This window comes from Amphiura filiformis, chromosome 1 (genome assembly GCF_039555335.1).
Source record: "Amphiura filiformis chromosome 1, Afil_fr2py, whole genome shotgun sequence".
Classification (NCBI taxonomy): Eukaryota; Metazoa; Echinodermata; class Ophiuroidea; order Amphilepidida; family Amphiuridae; genus Amphiura; species Amphiura filiformis.
Window position 1 is genome coordinate 83,387,401 of NC_092628.1, and position 21,461 is coordinate 83,408,861.

At 37.5% G+C, this 21,461-nt stretch overlaps 2 protein-coding genes across 3 annotated transcripts in view; both read right to left on the reverse strand.

The window, feature by feature from the left end:
* The window catches only part of LOC140155126 (transmembrane protein 161B-like), a 28,284-nt gene extending 25,342 nt beyond the window's left edge, over nucleotides 1-2,942 (reverse strand). The window contains exon 1 of one of the 2 annotated variants that reach the window (XM_072177849.1): nucleotides 2,832-2,942. Coding sequence is in view for 1 of the 2 variants with exons in the window: in XM_072177841.1 (XP_072033942.1) it covers nucleotides 2,642-2,644 (3 nt within the window). In the remaining variant the exon portion in view is untranslated. Of the gene's footprint in view, nucleotides 1-2,641; nucleotides 2,781-2,831 lie in introns of those variants that run through there. The other variant, XM_072177841.1, reaches the window with a different exon arrangement.
* Nucleotides 2,943-15,680: 12,738 nt separating this feature from the next.
* The window catches only part of LOC140163616 (angiotensin-converting enzyme-like), a 79,469-nt gene continuing 73,688 nt past the window's right edge, over nucleotides 15,681-21,461 (reverse strand). The window contains exon 25 of the mRNA XM_072186933.1: nucleotides 15,681-18,148. Coding sequence (XP_072043034.1) covers nucleotides 18,033-18,148 — 116 coding nt within the window. The 3' untranslated portion in view covers nucleotides 15,681-18,032. The remainder of the gene's footprint in view (nucleotides 18,149-21,461) is intronic.

Here is a 21,461-nt window from a genome sequence, read left to right on the forward strand (position 1 = left end):
GAAAAAGAACATAATTATCTACAAAATGACACCAAACTTTCTACAATAGGAATATACTTTTAGAATAAACCTAACTTGAAGTGTGAAGAAAGCGTTTTCATGTTACGGCTGCTCCATTTTTGGGTGACCTATTCTCTCGGTCGGGGCCACGTCACATCCATTTATGCATTGGAGTGAAAACAACTTATCGCATATCTTACCAAATTCTTGAAACGCAATATCATTTGGAATGTTGGCGAATAAAGATGATTTTAGGCGATATAATACCCTGATTTTCATCAGTACCGGTACCCATCTTCTTTTTTTTGTTGCAAATTTATGAAGTACCGGTATATAAATATGTTCATCATCTCATGTCCTGAACTTATAAAATATCTCTACATACAAAGTGGTTTTAAACCATTTTAGAAAATCATTTTAGCCCTATATATTGTTTTGTTTACTGTATCCTGGTAACTGAGATGTGTTTCATAACAAACCATAATTTATTCTATTGAACATGTGCAAGTAGAATACATGAATAGAATACATTAAATCCTTTGTTATACTATCTATAGAAATATACTCACTGATTATAACACTGAATAAATTAAATAGGCCTAATCTCTTCCACATAGACAATTTAATACTAATGCAAAAAAATGCAAAAAAAAATGCAATGGGTGTAGTACCCCCTTAAGAAGCCGTCTCTCTCCCCGCGTCCAACAAAAATGATCACGAATGAAAAATAACAAATTTCACTGCGCGTGCGCACAGAGGTTTGATCTTAACTTTCGCTGATCCCCCCTAATCTTTTCTATGTCGATTTAACACACGATTCCCGCTGTTGTTTTGGTTCCAAGGTCACGCGTGAAAATAGCCTAAATTCCTAGGCCCGATCTTGAAACAATAAACATGGCGGAACAAGCACAACCCGATGATCGAAATTTCAATTTTTTTCCAATGTTTCAAGAACAGGTCGGTCAAGGAAACCTACATAAATATGTTTTCTATACTTCACTTGACCCAAATATATGATTTTTTATGGTGATGAGCAGTGTTCGAAATAAGCCCTTATCCTCTTGTCCAAAAATCACTGGGGACAACCATATTGAGAATTGTACTTATCCTCTGGATAACTAGTACGAGGAACCCATACCGTACTTAGCTCTGCTAGTACGGTATGGGTTGATCTGTATGCAGAAAGCGAGTGCAACGTAATTTCAATTAGAGCAAAAAATAAACAGTACAAGGCTCCAGAAGCTTAAATATCGGCATGTTTGTCATAATATTAATTACACGGGTTGTTGTACTTCTTACCTAAACGTGCATGGCTGAAATTGTAATTAATACTCCATTATGAATCAAGAAAAAAATAAGTTTTCCTGAGCACACAATTTCAATGCAACTTCAACTTTTAGTGCCGTAAATATGAAATATCACATGCTCAGGTGTCACGTGGTACATGTCAGCGCTACGTCATTGGCTCTGTGGAAAAGCGATGACGTCACTTTGTTTATAGGCTGTTTTGTGACTTTGATTTTAGTCCCGTAAGCTTTAGGTATCCCAGGCAAACCTTAGTTAACACATTTGCTAGTCAGACCGGGCCAAAACACAATGCATATTTACATAGAAATTTGAATTTTTTTCGAAAATAGGTCGGTGAAGGAAACCTACATAAATATGTTTTCTATACTTCACTTGACCCAAATATATGATTTTTATGGTGATAATCAAGTCGCACATGGAATTTTAGAGGATTTTGATAGCAGTTCCATTAAAAAAAGCTGCTATCGCCATGAGACTAAGATCTAGAAACACCCCTAAATGCCGTTTTGGGGAATTTTGCTATCTGAATCTTTTTGATGAAAGTCAATCTTTGACAAGATGTAACTTTGTTACGGAAAGTGCTATGACAAAAATGTTTTCAGTTTTGGCTTTCTTTATTCAAGGGCTTTAATTTGATATGTAAAATGATGCAGTTTGATGGCAAATTTGAATTCACCTAGCATACCTATAAGCTTGCACGTACCAATCTCTTCAAAACAGAAGAGAAGCTGCTAGACTCACCAATCTGTATAAAATCAGAAAGGGTGATCTACATGTAACTGCTGCGGATAAACGGCTGATTCCAACTAAGAGCACTCGCTTACATTCTGCAAGATATAAACATCTCAACTCAAGAAGTGAAGTATATAAGAACTCTTATTTTCCCAAAACAATTGTCGACTGGAATGCCCTGCCCCCCTCGGTCATCGAGGCACCTTCTACACCATCCTTTAAAGAAAGGCTTAAAGAACATTTAATCCAGCGTATCTAAACAGCTGACCCTAACCCCCATTAGCGTGATCCTCCACAGGAGGCGGTGCTGATTATCAATCCAGATCCAGATCCAGAAACGGAAAGTGCTATGACAAAAAGGTTTTCAGTTTTGGCTTTCTTTGCTCAAGGGCTTTAATTTGCTATATATAAAATGATGCAGTTTGATGGCAAATTTAAATTCACCTGGCATACCTATTAAATCTGACCATGAATCATGATATACGATACGAAAAGCGAACGTCTAGACTACGGATACGGTATATGATTATGGATTTTTTTCAGGTACATGTACACGTACACGTCACATGAATTTCTAACACCAAATAGTCCAGGAACTCACCATAAAGAAGTGCGAAGGTCGTTATTGTATGCTAAGCTTTACCCGTGTAAAAGACGTCCCAAGGTGACGAATTCTGAGTTACCAATAAATTTTCCAGCATGTACGCAACTATTTCAGTTTATTTAAAACACCTCCGTTTTAGTATATGGCTACACAATGCACGGATTCTTATCAATAATGTATCACTTACCTACACAACCCTCAAACAATAATAGGAAATCTAATTTAACGACGAACTTCCGATTTTTTCATCCTAATCCAGCAATTTCCTTCGCTGAGGAGATCGCCATTTTGTCCTCATTACTGGGCGTGGGCAATATCGATTCTCGAAATTCGACAATCATAAAATAAAATACTTGTACTGTAAAATAATACAGGGTTCAAAAGAAATACCCCGCATCATCCCTCCCCCCCCCCCCCAAAAAAAAAACCCAAAACAAACAAAACTAACATTTCTTTGCATTACTTGATATACATTTTGTTGATTTGAAGATCGAATTAAAAAAAAAAAACAGTGAATAGAGAAATCGTTTGCAAAAACATTTTTTTGGTCAAAAATAAATATAGGCCTAGGCCTAATCACATTTTCCAAAATGCTTTCAGAAAGAGTTGCACTTTTCTACTTTAGGCCTAATTCTTGGGGTTTTCCTTCATCTTTTTTCTGTCTCTGATCCTTCAGGCACCCATGCAACCCCATTCAGTGCAAACCGTTGAACTTAATTTTGACTGATCACCCCGGGGGTCACTCCCATTGTGGCCTGTACACCATCCGCGATAATCAACTTTTGAAAAGCACCCTAAACAAGGATTTAACCCTTGGCTAAAAAAATACCATAAACAGGTGTTTTCACACCCTGGGATTTTATTCCTTGCATCAAATTTCATACTCTAAATTTCATTTCCGCGTATTAGCAATTACAATTTTGCTACCCTTTTTTCCAATACTTCATGTTTTTGACACCCTAAACGCGTTACGCGCGTATCCTGCTTACCCACGAAAAACTACCCTTTTTACGCATTTTCATTATCGCGGATGGTGTATAGGTCACAATGGGAGTGACCCCCCAGGGCTGGTCACGTAAAATAGCTTAAAATTAAGGTTTTTTTTGAAGTTTTTAATCAGCAGTTCAGTGTTTCAAAATGATAAAATCACAAAATATGGAGGAGAAATAAGTTCTCCGTGCATACATTTGACCAAAAGGGTGAACATTTCCCTGTAGCCTAATGGGTAGGTTGAAGCATCTTGTATTTTGATTTAAAATCATAGATTTCTTGGATGATGTGGCTACAAGCCCCGGGGGGGGGGGCACTTCAACTTTGGAGGTGACGCGTATGGAGGTCTGTTAAGACTCCCTTTTTCAGCACAGCTGTCACCCAAAGACCCCATAATTTTTACGAACACATGCTCTGTCACCCGAAGACCCCTATTTTTCTATTTGATCTGTCACCCAAAGACCCTTACAAGTTCAATTTAAACAGCAACTTTCATTTTCACTGATTTTGTTACTTATTTTGAAAAAACAATGAAATTTGAAGCCATTTAGAACTAGAAATTCGATTTTCGACATGTTCGAGGGTTTTTGGCGCTGTTTCGGCTCTCACCCAAAGATTCCATTTAAAAAAGGTCATGTTCTCACCCAATGACCCCATATTTTTACATTTTGCTCTCACCGAATGCCAAAATCGTGCTCTCACCCAATGACCCCATATTTTTTACATTTTGCTCTCACTGAATGCCCCTTGGTGCGAAAGTGCCAGCCCTACACCTATATCCATTTCATATTGAAGTGCCCCCCCCCCCCGGGCTACAGAGCATGAGTGACAAGAGATATGGCTGGCTGCTGACTTCCATTCCAATCTATAATTCATCCAATATCTCTGTTGGCCCGTTTTTCTTTGTCTTGTAGGCCTTAGACGCCTTTATTCAAGACAGCCGTTGCAAGAGAGTCGTTTTGACGGGCCTTGGCTACTAAAAAAATTGTTGGTCTACAATTTTGTGTGTACGGGTGAAGAAACAAAGAACATGTCGCTCAAATCTTGGATATGCTCCTTCCTTTTTGGCTGCATACGTTAGCACATAACTTTGATCACGTATAGGCCTACATGCATATGAGGTTGAAAAGTGCAACTTGTTTTTCTGAAAGCATCGTTTTTGGAAAATGTGATTATTTTTGGCCAACAAAAATGATTTTGAATCAGAAGAATGTTGGGAGGGTAGCAAAAGATTCACAGGTTTTAAAATTTTTTCAAATCAACCAAATGTGTGTATGTCAAGTTATGCAAAGAAATGTTTTGTAATGGGGGGGGGGGGTATTTTTTTGTCAAGCCTTTTTTTCCAAGCAGGCCCTCACAGTCACTGCATGATTGATAAATTATAATACATGTAGGCCTTAGGCCTATAGGCCTATGCATATTGATAAAAGGGTAAATTTGCATTACATGGATTGACTAAAACGCTGGAACCGGCATTTTATTATTACGATGGAAATATTTAGTCATTATGCACTATGGAAATATTTAGTCATATGCACACTCCCGGGAATGGCATTTCAAACATAGTGACCCAAAAACAGTCCCTTTTGGTTTTAAAAGATCATTCATGGCTATACTATTATTAGGCCTATACATCAAAATATTTTGACATGCCAAAATAATCCCCCCCATTTGAATTTAGGCATATCCTGGCATGTTCTATACATCACATTTTAGGTCGCAATATCGAAACGGTGCAAATACCTATATACCCGTGCCAATAAGTTCCCCCTTGTCCCGCCAAAAAAGCTCCCCCCTATAATTCAACACCCTGGGATAAGTATTGCATCACCCCCTCCCCTGCACCTCATCCCGGTGCGGCGCTGGTATGAATTGTAAGCCGATCACACACAAGGGGGTCTCAGCCCTACACACTCGTACGCGTCACCTCCCAAGTGGGAGTGTCCCCCCGGAATCAGTCTGACTAAACTTCTTCGATTGATGCAACGACCGGCCGTGACCCAAGTTATGTAATCACTTCGATGTCGAATAAAAAAAATACAACACTACATTGTATAACAAGGGACGCACCATTAGATATCAAGGTGGGGGGGCTTGGTAGTTTTTGAAAAAATTGTCACTCCATCTGATCAAAAAATTGCTTCACCTCAGCCCCCCCAAAAAAAAAAATGCTCCACCTCGGACCAGAAAAAAGATTTGGTGGCAAGGGTGCGAAGAGAGGAGAGGAGAGGAGACAGACATTAAGAGTGATAGGCCTATAGGCCCTATAGTTGACCTGTAGGCTATGGTCTATATTTTGCGTGGTAAAAAAAAATAATAGGACTTCAATTAATAACTTGTGATGTTTCTGGCGAGATGTCACAAGACAACATTACATTCCTTGACACAACTATTGCTATATTTACATCGCACGTTATAGGCCTACTCGTGCGATACACTCTTTTGATGTGCATTGTAGGCCTATAATAGGCCTACAGTGTAGGCAAAACTTTTCAGCGTCAAGGCGCGGCACATTGACTCGCCAGGGCAAGGTAAATGATTCTCAAATAGCCCAATTTTTTAAGCTTCCAAAAAAGCGCCCAATACAGGATATTTGGGCGGATTTACCAGGATTTTAACGCAAAACACCCAATTGGGCGGGAAAACACTTGACTTTAAAACTTCACTGGGAAGTTACTGACCGATCAATAAATGGTCACAAAACCCATTGTAATTTCAATTTGGAGCTTCAAAGACTCAAAACCTAAATTGATCAGCTCGTAATCGGCGGGAATTGTTAGGCTTTCAGTACCACTACGCCGAAAAAGTAGATCCGCGTTAAGAGTGATATTGTTCATCTGGAAGATCTACAATGTGCATAAGAAAGTAGATAAGTATAGGACTTGAATTAATAAATTGTGATTTTTCTGGCGAGGTGTCACAAGACAATTCTCTAAATAAAATATATTGATATTAATCCGCGATGTTAAAATTCCCGCCGATTACGAGCTGATCAAAGTAGGCCTATAGGCCTACATCAAATTATTGCCGCGGCCTGAGACTTGCAAAAGTAGCCCAATTTTAGACAAGTAGGCCTATTAGCGGCATGCTTTTTTGAGTAGCGGCAAGTGATCGCCGTACCGTAGCCCAATTGTGCGCCTAAGGCGCAGCGTTGGCATCACTGATTGTATAGGAAGGACCTTGTAGGCCTACACAGAAAATAGTGAAAGGATTTAGCATAACAAAGGAACAATTAGCTCCGAGATCCAGCATGAAAGTCATGGAGTATGAAATTGCCTTATTTACATAACAAGGCCTAACATTTTTGAGAGCGGAATTCTCATGATCATCAAAAGATTATATTCCGCGACGTTTTAAAGCCCTTCGATAGGCCTACGACGTGCTGGTCAATCTCTAGGCCCTTAAATAATTATAATAACTAGAGTAGGCTACCTGCAGCTGTGAGGGCACTGTAGCTGTACGTGAGAGCACCACCAGCATCAGATAGTGATGCTGTTTGACCTCCATGACCCCATATGACCTCTGACCCTAGATGACCTTGGCTTGATCCCCTTCGACCTTTGATGACCTCAGTTTTATTTGTAGGCCTATATCCGTTTGAAATTTAGAAATCATTTTCAGCTATGAATGCTGGGAAGACATTGCAGTCCTCACAGGGAGTGGTGAAATCTTCCTGTTCCTGTCATATTGAGAATTCATTATACCATGTTTATAGCCCTCGTATCAAGGATTCCACCCACCAAGTCTGTGCCTGATCAGACAAAGTTTGAAATTTGACCCCTCCGTAATGACCTTTGACCTCGGTTGACCTCAATGGTATTTTGCGCATATATTCCCCTCGTAGCAAGGATTCCACCCACCAAGTTTGAGCCCGATCGGACAAAGTTTGAAATTTAACCCCTCCATAATGTCCTTTGACCTCGGTTGACCTCAATTTCATTTCGGGCATATATTCTCCTCGCATCAAGGATTCCACCACCCACCAAGATTTGATTTTTTGATTTGATTTGATTTGTTCGGGTTGTGAGAACCCTGGATAACCCAAGAAAGCCTCTATTGAAGCTTATTTCCATTGGGGTCCATTTGAACGCCGGGACGGGTTGGGAAGGGCGCACACCACCAATAGCGCGTCCCATTGAAATACACGTGAAAACACGTCTCTTCTTTGCCCGATTTTAGACCTTTTCGGCAACAAATTGAACATAAATATACCACCAATCGATTGCAAATCGATGAAAATTTAATATATGTTTCAATGTACGGGTAGTCTTCCGATTAGATTTCAAGAAATGGGCGTTTAAACAAGACCATGACCATTTTAGACCCGTTTTGACCCTGAAAACCCGTTCCTGGTCATTTTCTCAATCCGAGGGCCTACTTTTTTTCAAAAATAGGATTATGCAACTTTTGGGGATCCAAGTTCGTGTATAGGTCTCGATCTTTTATTTAAGCTATAACATGCTTCTCTTTTCCTTACAAGTCCACAGAAAGGCCCAAAATACCTCAAAAAGATTTCGTTTTTACCGGAACTCATCCACATTACATCGTCCGCGGAGTGATTTAGAGGTGTGCGCCCTTATAATGCACATATGTAAAGTCGATTCTTTTCGTTATAGATTTGCAAACTTTATTAAATTTTGGGTTAAATTGTCAAATTTTATTGCTCTAGGATAAATACATTTAGAAAAAATTACGTTTGAAGTCATGTGTCCAAAGCAGAAAATAAACAGTTTTTGTGATTTTGACCATTCTAGGAGTCTTGGTCATTTCCTTCAAAATGCTACTCGCATCAGCGTCTTTTGAATGGTATATTTGCATTTTTATTTCTTTAAACGTAATAAAAGTAAGTTTAAACATTTTCTACACATTCATATTTTTATATTAAGTATCATTTTGCCCCCGAAAAAACTAACATTTGAGTCGTTTTAAGGACACATGCTGAAATTTAATCATGATATTAAATTAATGAAAACTCTCAGAACGCCGAATTTGCTTACTTTTTCATCACTTTAATGAACTTTAACAATGTTAATTAAGAAATTGAAATTACATTTTCACTATAAAACACTTTAAAATCATTAAGTGGCTTATAAAGTTTTAATTCAAATCGAAAATCGGAATCTTACACATATCCGTCCTGTTTTTGACGTGATTCCTGTAAAAGGCCTACTTCGGGCCAATTAAGCCTATTATGCCTTATAATGCACATATGTAAAGTCGATTCTTTTCGTTATAGATTTGCAAACTTTATTAAATTTTGGGTTAAATTGTCAAATTTTATTGCTCTAGGATAAATACATTTAGAAAAATTACGTTTGAAGTCATGTGTCCAAAGCAGAAAATAAACAGTTTTTGTGATTTTGACCATTCTAGGAGTCTTGGTCATTTCCTTCAAAAATGCTACTCGCATCAGCGTCTTTTGAATGGTATATTTGCATTTTTATTTCTTTAAACGTAATAAAAGTAAGTTTAAACATTTTCTACACATTCATATTTTTATATTAAGTTTCATTTTGCCCCCCCCCCCCCCCGAAAAAAAATTACATTTGAGTCGTTTTAAGGACACATGCTGAAATTTAATCATGATATTAAATTAATGAAAACTCTCAGAACGCCGAATTTGCTTACTTTTTCATCACTTTAATGAACTTTAACAATGTTAATTAAGAAATTGAAATTACATTTTCACTATAAAACACTTTAAAATCATTAAGTGGCTTATAAAGTTTTAATTCAAATCGAAAATCGGAATCTTACACATATCCGTCCTGTTTTTGACGTGATTCCTGTAAAAGGCCTACTTCGGGCCAATTAAGCCTATTATGCTTTATAAGGGCGCACACCACCAATAGCGCGTCCCATTGAAATACACGTGAAAACACGTCTCTTCTTTGCCCGATTTTAGACCTTTTCGGCAACAAATTGAACATAAATATACCACCAATCGATTGCAAATCGATGAAAATTTAATATATGTTTCAATGTACGGGTAGTCTTCCGATTAGATGTCAAGAAATGGGCGTTTAAACAAGACCATGACCATTTTCGACCCGTTTTTACCCTGAAAACCCGTTCCTGGTCATTTTCTCAATCCGAGGGCCTACTTTTTTTCAAAAATAGGATTATGCAACTTTTGGGGGATCCAAGTTCGTGTATAGGTCTCGATCTTTTATTTAAGCTATAACATGCTTCTCTTTTTCCTTACAAGTCGACAGAAAGGCCCAAAATACCTCAAAAAGATTTCGTTTTTACCGGAACTCATCCACATTACATCGTCCGCGGAGTGATTTAGAGGTGTGCGCCCGGAACAGTCAGGGGTTAACACCCTACTCTTTTCGAAACTGGCTGCGAGATACATGTACAGGTATGGCTCTCTGCACACGGGACCGACGGCTTAACGTCCCCTCCGAAGGACGGAGTACTTTCATGATTCATTTACCCAATTCTAAATGAACCATGGGAGAGCGGAAGTCTGAATTTAATCTACAGATGTTGCTAATTAATTTCAGACTTTTTTTCCAAGTCAATATCCCAGCCAATTGCCACCGCCGGGAATCGAACCCGGGACCTCATGCACTAAAGGCAAGTACTCTAACCATTGCGCCACGCTCTCCCAAGTTTGACCCTGATCGGACAAAGTTTGAACTTTGACCCCTCCGTAATGACCTTTGACCTCGGTTGACCTCGATTTTATTTTGAGCATATATTCCCCTCGTATCAAGGATTCCACCCACCAAGTTTGAGCCCGATCGGACAAAGTTTGAAATTTGACCCCTCCGTAATGACCTTTGACCTCGGTTGACCTCAATTTTATTTCGGGCATATACTCGCCTCGTATCAAGGATTCCACCTACCAAGTTTGGGCCCGATCGGACAAAGTTGAAATTTGACCTTTGACCTTGACCTCCGATGATCTTTCAAACCACACCATATGTATAAAACGTGGAATGCCCGATATCTATCTATATCCGAAATATCGGAGCGATGCGTCTAAGCGCGGCGAAACGCATTGCCGGACAGACAGACACACAGAGCTTATTATTTTATTAGTAGGCCTATAATAGAATTGTGAGTGGACGCGGCGAATCAGCCGTAAACTCGGCAAATTGTATTCTGAGTTAAAGTGTAAAATGTATGTGAAGGTCGTATTCATAGGTGTATCAATTCTTTGCGACAAGTGTCTTATCAAACGCTGTTTAAATCAATCAATAATACTACTGCTGAAGAGGATAATAAGCTTCTACCTATTTCTATAGAATAGTTCTTGTCTTTGTTTGCTTTGGCTAAATCCTGTTCAAGTGGTAGATAACAAAGCATTGTATTTTGTCTAGGTATGTATAATCAACAATGAACAATGAGAGGATATTTCTGAACCTCGTTGACTTGGGGATGATTTGAAGTGACCGCCAATTATGACTGTTGGATATTTATTACCAGAAATGTAGAAAAAGGGACACATGTAGAACCGATAAAAAATACAATTTTGTCGAAGGAACAGAGTTCAACAAAATCATAACTCCGCTTTTGGATATCGTTTGAAGTCAAATGATATACCATTTTAAAGCTTATGGTATATATTTTCTTAACACAAAATTGACCGGGGCCGACTTTACGGCTGATTCGCCGCGTCCAGTCACAGATTATTGTGAGCTGCATTAAAATTAAAATTGAAATTGAAATTGAAATTGAAATTGAAATTGAAATTGAAATTGAAATTGAAATTGAAATTGAAATTGAAATTGAAATTGAAATTGAAATTGAAATTGAAATTGAAATTGAAATTGAAATTGAAATTAAAAACAATCAATTTTCATGATTTTTCATTCTGACATAGGCCTATCGCAAACCTACTCCAACACTTCAAGTTGTTATCGAATATCGATATTCGATACTAACGACTGTTACCGCTCAACTATTTTGATAACGTCCAGGCAGTGTTTGCAGGGATTTGGCCAAATGATTAAAAATAACGAATTATAATATAATTAGGGTCAACTGATGAATCGGCAGTAGGCCCTAGTAGCTTACTTGGTAAAAAAAATCTTGTCGCACACATTGAATTCTATTTTTCACGAATGCTTTAGCTCGCATTATGAATTTCTTTTGTAAAATCAAACAACCATACGCACAAAAATGTCTTAAAGCCATACCGGTATTAGGCCTATACATTTGCTGAGGAGAACGCCCTCAAAAAATTTGAAATTCTGGTTTTTACACGATTGTAATGTAGGCCTACCAATACTTTAGGCCGTATAAAATTAATATTTTGGTTCTCGACCCGTCCAGAGGATTTTCATGAATTGATGAGGGAGGGAGGTGTTTTTTTTCAGTGTAAAATCAGCATTGTCTGTAGGCCTACTGAGTTTTCGGTCTTTTCCAATCGAATTCAAATGTGAGATTCTGATGGATAAACCCCCTAGAATACCACAAAAAGACTTGGAGGTGGTCCTTGTTCTCTAATAAACTTATTTATATGTATAAAAAATTCATAAATCATTCCAAAGTCTAAAATAATCGAAAAATCTAAAAAAATAAAAAAAATCTGACAAATCACAGAAAAAGAGGAGGGAGGGGACGAGAACAAAAACATTAATTTTATACGGCCTTAGTCAATAAAGATACTCTGCAAAAAAATCAAGACTTTAGGTGCTGTAGTTTTGTCAAAATCCGAGATTTTGAATAAAACGCTGGAACCGGCATTTTATTATTACGATGGAAATATTTAGTCATATGCACACTCCCGGGAATGGCATTTCAAACATAGTGACCCAAAAACAGTCCCTTTGGTTTTAAAAGATCATTCATGGCTATACTATTATTAGGCCTATACATCAAAATATTTTGACATGCCAAAAATAATCCCCCCTTACACCATTTGAATTTAGGCATGATATCCTGGCATGTTCTATACATCACATTTTAGGTCGCAATATCGAAACGGTGCAAATACCTATATACCCGTGCCAATAAGTTCCCCCTTGTCCCGCCAAAAAAGCTCCCCCCTATAATTCAACACCCTGGGATAAGTATTGCATCACCCCCTCCCCTGCACCTCATCCCGGTGCGGCGCTGGTATGAATTGTAAGCCGATCACACACAAGGGGGTCTCAGCCCTACACACTCGTACGCGTCACCTCCCAAGTGGGAGTGTCCCCCCGGAATCAGTCTGACTAAACTTCTTCGATTGATGCAACGACCGGCCGTGACCCAAGTTATGTAGCTTCTTTATGTAATCACTTCGATGTCGAATAAAAAAAATACAACACTACATTGTATAACAAGGGACGCACCATTAGATATCAAGGTGGGGGGGGGGGGCTTGGTAGTTTTTGAAAAAAATTGTCACTCCATCTGATCAAAAAAAATTGCTTCACCTCAGACCCCCCCCCCCAAAAAAAAATTGCTCCACCTCGGACCAGAAAAAGATTTGGTGGCAAGGGTGCGAAGAGAGAGAGGAGAGGAGAGAGGAGAGAGAAGAGAGAAGAGAGGAGAAAAGAGAGAGAGAGGAGAGGAGAGGAGAGGAGAGGAGAGGAGAGGACGTAATTGGGAATTGAGTAGGTCCATGTCTAAATAAACCGCACTGTCGGGTCAATCAAAAGTACCGGTAGGCCCTATAATAATATAGGCCTAGCTGTGCTTATTTTAGGCAGCTTCCGCCGAAAAGCATGTAAAAATTACTGCGGGCCCGCCGATATGCATATGGTCATTTTTTTTGGCCAAATGCTCCAATTTGAACGAAATTGGTCTCAAATTGCTTGTTATGTAAAAATAAGTCAAATAAGGAATAGTTGTAACCATGTAGGATGTTTCGTTACCTAGGAAACTTCACAATATAGGTCAATTAATAGGCTGTAATGGGGGATTGACCTTTATGGCCAATTTTGTCAATAACGAAGCATTTTAGACAGGGCAAACAATTCCTTTTTTGACTTGCTTTTGCATGACGAGCAATTTGAGACCATTTGCGTTGAAATCGGAGCATTTTTAATTTTTGGCCCCTGTGTGGCCAAAAAAAACTGACCACCGCTCAAAATTTGACCTTTTTGCTATAACTCAAGAACGGTAAGTCGCAGGTAGGTCAAACTATACTTTTTCTGAATCCTTGCAATGAGAGGAATAATTTGGTGTGCTTGTTAACCAGATTTGAGCAACTTTGAAATTTGACCACTGTGTTGACCCTTAACCTTGAACATGGCCGTAGTGCCGGGAAATATTTTTTGTTAACATCTTGAATTTCTTGAATGTGTTATAGGACCATAAAAGGAAGCTAAAAAAGTTGGTTTGGTAGAGTCCTGGGGGGGGTGCACATTAAAACCTGGTAGATACCCGACTACAGCACTTTAATGTTTTAACCAATAATTTATACAATAACAGTGAAAAAAGTGGCTTCAATAATTGGCCTGTCATTTCGAAAATTTTATTTTTTCGGCTTTTTCAAATTTTACACAATAAGTTCTTTTAATCACTTGTGGCAAGAAAAAATGTCTATAATTATTTTCTTTTTCACAATTAATGGTTAATATGAGATTATTTTTGTCAAAAAAGTTTGTCAAACGACTGCTCTAAATTGCAGCATGAAAACAACCCAAAGCTCAACCATGACAGTACAAAATATATATCGTGATTTGCTAACTGGTCTAAAACGTATTAATTAAGGATGGCAAAATAAACACGCTTACGTATTATTCTATAGTCTTGCTGCAAATTACTTTCTCGAATGACAAATCTTATATTTCATGACAAAGTATTAATTAGTCAAATTAGAACATGATATTAACTAATTATTCTATTGTTAGTATACTCAATAAGAAATAATAATAAACAACTCCGGGGGCGGGGGAGCACTCCAACTTTTGAGTTGACGCGTATGTAGGGCTGTTAAGACCCCCTTTTTCAGCATCGCTGTCACCCAAAGACCCCATATTTTTTTACGAACACATGTTCTGTCACCCAAAGACCCCTTATTTTTTCATTTGATCTGTCACCCGAAGACCCTTCCCAGCAAACACAAAAACGTTTTAAATAAGTTATATTTTGGCTTTTGGTTTAGGTAAAAACGTTTTAATAACATTAAAATGTCGGGTTATATAAAGGTCATGATAACGTTTTAAAACGTTTTGTATGAAAAACACACCACAACAATATTTTTAAATGTTTTCAAAAATGTTATTGTAAACTATTTTTGCAAACATTTTTGCCAAATATTGTGTCAATACTTAGATAACATTATGTTAAAATATTTGAACCCAGCAAACACAGAAATGTTCTCAAAATGTTTTTTTTCAAAACCTTTTAATAACATTTAAATGTCGGGTTATATAAAGGTCATGAAAACGTTTTTAAAACGTTATTGAAAATATTTTGGGCAAACGTTTTTCGCAAAATATTTTTCAACCCCAAAATAACATTCTGTTTAGAATGTTTTGTATCAAGTTTTCAAGAATGTTTTTGGAATGTTATTAAAACGTTTTTATACCCTTTATATAACCCGACATTTAAACGTTTTCTGTAAAACATTTTTGTTTGCTGAGCAGTAGATTATCAAAAATGTTTTTTAAGGTTATGCAAACGTTTTATACTCTTAATATACCCTTTATATAACCCGACATTTTAACGTTTTCTGACAACCCTTTATAACCTTTTGCGAATGATGTCGAAAACGTTATGTGTTTGCTGGGTTACTTGTTCAAATTTAACAGCAACTTTCATTTCTCACTGATTTTGTTACTTATTTTGATAAAACAAAAAAAATTGAAGCCATTTAGAACTAGAAGTTCGATTTTCGAGGTTTCTGTTGCGCTGTTTCGGCTCTTATCCAAAGATTCCATTAAAAAAAAAAGGTCATGTTCTCACCCAATGACCCCATATTTTTTACATTTTGCTCTCACCGATGCCAAAAAGCATGCTCTCACCCAATGACCCCACATTTTTTACATTTTGCTCTCACCGAATGCCCCTTAGTATGAAAGTGCCAGCCCTTCACCTATATCCATTTCAAATTGAAGTGCCCCCCCCCCGGGAAACAACTATAGCACTCAAAACCATATGAATTTGTCATTGTCATGAGTTTATTTTCATCATATTGCTCATTATGGTAATCAACCCATCTTACTATTCTGACAGCTGATGCATGAACATAACCATGATGATAACCCTTACACTTTAAATGGATCTACATTAGGAAACGAATTTGGAGAAAACCTTCCGTTAATAAAATACTATGCTGAGCCACCAGCCTGGGTGGCTCACGCTCCAGTAATTTCAGATGATTGAGCTCAGTAATACATCAATGAATGTCTTCCAATTCATGAAAACAAATAGATAATCAGCTTATCGGATTAAAAGCTTAAAGGGAAGGTGTTGCTGCTCAGCGAGTGTTTGTAATTATCAGAAGGTTTTCTCCAAATTCATTCTCTAATGAAAAAATCACTTTCATGTATTAAGGGTTCCAATTTTGCCCTCTTATGCGGGTACATGAGGTCCTGGGTTCGATACCCTTACACTTGCAATGAGACGAACAAAATCCCTTACATGTGAGACTATATCCTGACACATTCTGCATCACGGGTATTGGCCTTCTAGAAACGTGGGACTGGTTCAATTCGGGTCTGAATAGTTTTATAGAAACATGGACTGGTTCAGTTCGGGTCTGAGAGGGAATATGATTTTATAGAAACGTTGTGGGTTCAGTTCGGGTCTGAGAGGGAAAATAGTTTTATAGAAACATGGACTGGTTCAGGTCGGGTCTGAGAGGGAATATAGGGCCTAACTTTTACTGGAAAATGGCAAGTTATGCACCAGGTTGAAATAATCACAATATCACTACAACAATACACCTTGCATCATTTGGATATATCTTGTTTGGCATGACCTCTTCATTATTTGTCCCAGCACGCGATATAATGCGCACAAAATATCTTTACTTCCCCTATGAAATTTCGTATTTTCTTCAGAGTTCGGATTATGCATGCAGAAGAATTCTTTTTTGCTAACCTGGCTACTACTAGTGGCTATTTGTCCAAAAAACGAAACATCTTTTATATGAAACGATCACGGGAAATGAGTCTAATGTCGAAAATATTAAATTTCAAGGTTTTTTTTTATTATCAGCAATAGCCACTCAGATATGAATGCAAACATCATGAAAATTAAACTTCTGGTTACCACGTTATAGGCAATTTATCAGTTGCTCAAAACAAAGGAATGTGAGTATCTTTTTTGCCAATAACTCAAAATTAATATTAGCTACACTAGACTGAAGATGATCAAAAGTATCTTGTGCGTGAGAGGTTAAGTTTGAATAGGTTCTGAAAATGCAATATTCAAGACATTTACCACGTTGTTATAGACGAATCTCATTTCACGCATTCCTACACCTCACTGGGAGCCATAACTGGGTCCCCGTCGGCTACAATGCACCCAAAATGTGAAATGATTCAGCGGGAATTTTAAATTACATTCCATCACCCGTTTTACACCTGCGGCGAAAACACACGTAGACAAAAGAATGATGAAAGTTTACAACACAATAGAATTCCCTTCGGCAAAACACACAGCTTCTACATGGTCTATTGCCTTTTACGTGCGGTACAATGTACAAAGAAAATAAACTCATACACCATATCAAACGGTACTTCAAATGGATGTCTAGTACTTGCGAACAAAGGGACTATGTATGAATAGATGCGATGGGATTACCTGCGGAATTATCTCTATTATATAACCATCCTCGTCCTTGCATCTAGGCGTTAGGCGGCTTTTATTCGCACAATTTGGCGGACAAAACAGTTGGTGCAGCGGGGGACCCGGTAATGGCCGACCAAATCCTGACCATGACTTGGCTCGTGAGATTCGTCTATTATGTACATGTACCGTCTCAAATAAATTACACGTGTTACCTTTATATAGGGTCCACAACTTATAAGTTCCCCCTAAATACTTTTTCAAATAAATCGAAAAATATTCGACAAAATGCAAACGTGTAAACAGGTATGGGTAGCCGTATTTGTTTTACACATGTGGACCAAATTATAGCGTCACACGTCATTGCGTTCAGTCACAATGGTTTATTATGTAAAAAAAGAGACTTAAAGACCTGACTGCTATGGACTCAGGTGCAACTTTTCAAACGGCCTCTTTTCTTACACGATTAACCATTGTGACTGAACGCAACGATGTGTGACGGTATAAATTGGTCCAAATGTGTAAAACAAATAGGGGTATACACACTATTTTACATTTATACATTCCGTAAAATATTTTTCGACTTATTCTAAAATGTATTAGGGGGGAATTTATAAGTTGTGGACCGTATACTTAGAATTAGAAAACTTAGAAAAAAAGATTCTTAACAATCATATTTTATTACTACTCTGTAAAATATCGTCATTGTTTGATGTTAACGAAACATGAAGAGGAAGATGCATACGATAATAATAGCAAGTGATGCTGCCATGGACGATGCACCAGCGGTGGTCGCTGGTGGTTCAGTAGGAGTTGGCCAATCGGGTGGAGCTGAAAAACAGGATGAAAAATATACAAGTCAGACGAAACTTTAATAAACACAAAATTATGGCTTGAATGACAATTATTATATACAGGTAAAGATAATGCAACCCAACTTTTTACGACGTTTTTAAGAATTGTTGACAATTGTCCCACAAATTTCCCTCTAGCTATGATATGCTGATAAAAGATAATTAATTGAAATGACCATTTTATACATATTTCGCGATTGTTGTTGAAAATTGTCTCACAAATTTCCCTGCCTAATAACGATGGTAACATTTTCACTGAAATTCGAAATGTGATAATAGGGTGTTATATCATAAATTCTCAACAATCGGTGTTATATTAACGGTAATCTATATAAATAAAAGGAAGTCGCTAAATCTTGTGCGCGAATAGACTCGGAGATGATTTCACTTTCAGCTCTGATTTATTGGTACATTGATCGGGTACATATTGCCATTAAACCATCTGAGATTCATTTTTGCAAAAATTGGTGGTAACTAAGAGAATAACATAAAAAACTGTCGTGTTGCTATGCAAAATCGATCGCAGTGGCATTGTGGGTAATAAGGACAGTGTGAACCGCGTAATAATATTTCCATTAAAAACCATACGCAGAGCAACATTGCCCCGTTTTCTGCCAACTGCGAGGTGGCCAAGAAATGATTCAGGCTATCTAGATGCACAACAGCGCATAATTTAATAATGATCTTACGAGCTTTTCGTCCCTACGCAGATCTACGCGCCCCATTTACCGCCACTGCATCAAGGTTGGCAGCCAAGAAATTAAGGCTACGACGCGTGAATCAGGTCTTTGCGTCATCACTAAGGTAACGTAGGAAACAGTGGTCTGGTAGTCTAGAGTGGTGATAGTGCCTGCGTGGAGACCCGGGGTGCAGACAGTCAGTGTACAATTTCATTATTTATTCTAGGCCTATGAATCGTCCGGAGATTGAGGAATATATACGGGAAATGCATTGCACTTTATTTGGTTGAAAACGGTCAACAAATATGGTTAAAACCGGATTTTCTTTTCCCGGGCCTTTTTATTGTCAAAACTCAGTGGTAGCGCGTACCGTAACTAACTGGCAGCGCGTTGGTGTTAGTGCGTTGGCGTACAAGGGATGTGACTCGCACGCACGGGTCGCATATGCATAGGCCAACTTTCCGTGCCAGAGAAAAAAAAAAAAAAAAGAAAGTAGGACAAAACTGAAAGGTAGGCCTACTATGGATGGGTTATGGGTACAGGGTTGTGGATTAGAGTAAATAAATAAATAAATCTATAAAAGGAAGACGCATATGCATAGGCCAACTTTCCGTACCAGAAAAGAAAAGAAAGTAGGACAAAAAAGGGGTAATGGGTTTGGTTAAGAGATTACCAAAATGATAAAAATCGTAAGGATACGGGAGGCAGGAAGGAACCTAAAAAATGAAAGAATAAATAAATAAATAAATAATTCCTGAAAAAAGGAAGCTAAAATAATGAGAACAGAATTAAATACAAACGGGAAATCACAAGCTATAACTTATAAGCAGGAAATATGAAAAATGGGAACAAAATAATAGAAAAAAACACCTAAAGCTAAAAGGACAAATCTAAGTAAGGGTAGATTTATAAAATAATGCATATGAACGGGTTTCAATAAATAAATAACATGGGAACGGAAAATCACAAGCTAAGCAGCATATATCTATTGGAACAAAATAGATTTATGTAGAAGAAACTGAAAAGAAAGAAAGAACAAAATGAATAAAAAAGAAAAGAAAGGGAAGACAAAAAAAGATACGGGTATTATACAGGTTACTAAATGAAACGGGAGCAAAATAAAGAAGGAAAGAAAAAAACTAATCAGGAAACGTAAGAAAAAAAAGCTAAAATTAAAAACTAATCAGAAAATATAAGAAAAATGAAGCCAAAATAATGAAAACAGAATTAAATATATTAACATAAATAACGGGAAATCACAAGCTAAGCAGCATAAAAAAGAAGCTAAAAGGGAAACGTAATAAAGGACAGATTTAGAAAATAATGGGAATGCGGTTAGGCCTAAATAAATAAATAACATGGAAACGGAAAATCCCAAGCTAAATAGCAATTTTTAATGGGAACAAACTAGACCCATGTAGAAGAAACTGAAAAGAAAGAAAGAAAGAAGCTAAATGGAAATGCAAGAAGGAACAGGTTTAGAAAAATAAAATTTACCTTTTCAATGATTCTACCTTTTCAGTAATTCCTCCTGTTTTAGTGATCGCTCCCATTTACTCATCTAGCGGGGACCCGCGCGAAGCGCAAAATATCCCATAGTTGTTTTAAAAATCATTTAACATGCATTTTGTATACCTGTCTATAATATTATCTTGTTATGGCACAAAATGGGTCCTCTTTCAAATTCTCAGCGACACCCAAACCAAATTCGAGTACCCATCCGAACTCCGAACTCAAACCTGGTGGATTTTAAAACTAATGCTTAGCCGGCCCTCCTGTCAGGTTAAAAACATATAGCTACCATATCTAAGTGCCACTACTGATGCCAATACAGAATTAACAAAGCAGACATGTCAAACAGCTAAACAGTGATGGGTAGATTTCTAAATCTTGTCATTGCTCGTAGCAGAGAAGATATGGCATCTTCTCTGCTCGTAGTATTAAGTACTTAACTTAGTCTTAAAAGGGCATTTCGTGATCCACAGCCTCATCCCCCATTTTTCTCAAAAAAGTTGAGATTTTTATACCACTGGAAAATTCTAGTTACATACTGTTTATGTGCAAAATGTCTTGCAGATTAATTCGTTTAACAAAAATATCACCATATTTTAATTCAGTGGCCTCTATGGGGCAGTGGAATACACATAAGGCCGTGTAAAATTAATATTTTGGTTCTCGTCCCCTCCCTCCTCAATTTCTGGGATTTGTCAGATTTTTTATTTTTTTAGATTTTCAATTTTTTAGACTTTGGAATGATTTATGAAATCTTCATACATATAAATAAGTTTATTAGAGAACAAGCATCACTTCCAAGTCTTTTTGTGGTACTCTAGGGGTTTATCCTCAGAATCTCACATTTGAAAAAAAAAAGGGCCTCATCGTTTCCTCGAGCACTGTTGGAGAAGACCGAAAACTACTCACAATGCTAATTTTACATTGAAAAAAAAAAAAAACAAAAAACACCTCCCTCCCTCATCAATTCATGAAAATCCTCTCTGGACGAGAACCAAAACATTAATTTTATACGGCCTAATCATGCATTACTCGCGAAAACAAAATCGGAATTAACTGAAAATTGGAAAAGGAGGATGCTATGATCACGAAATACTC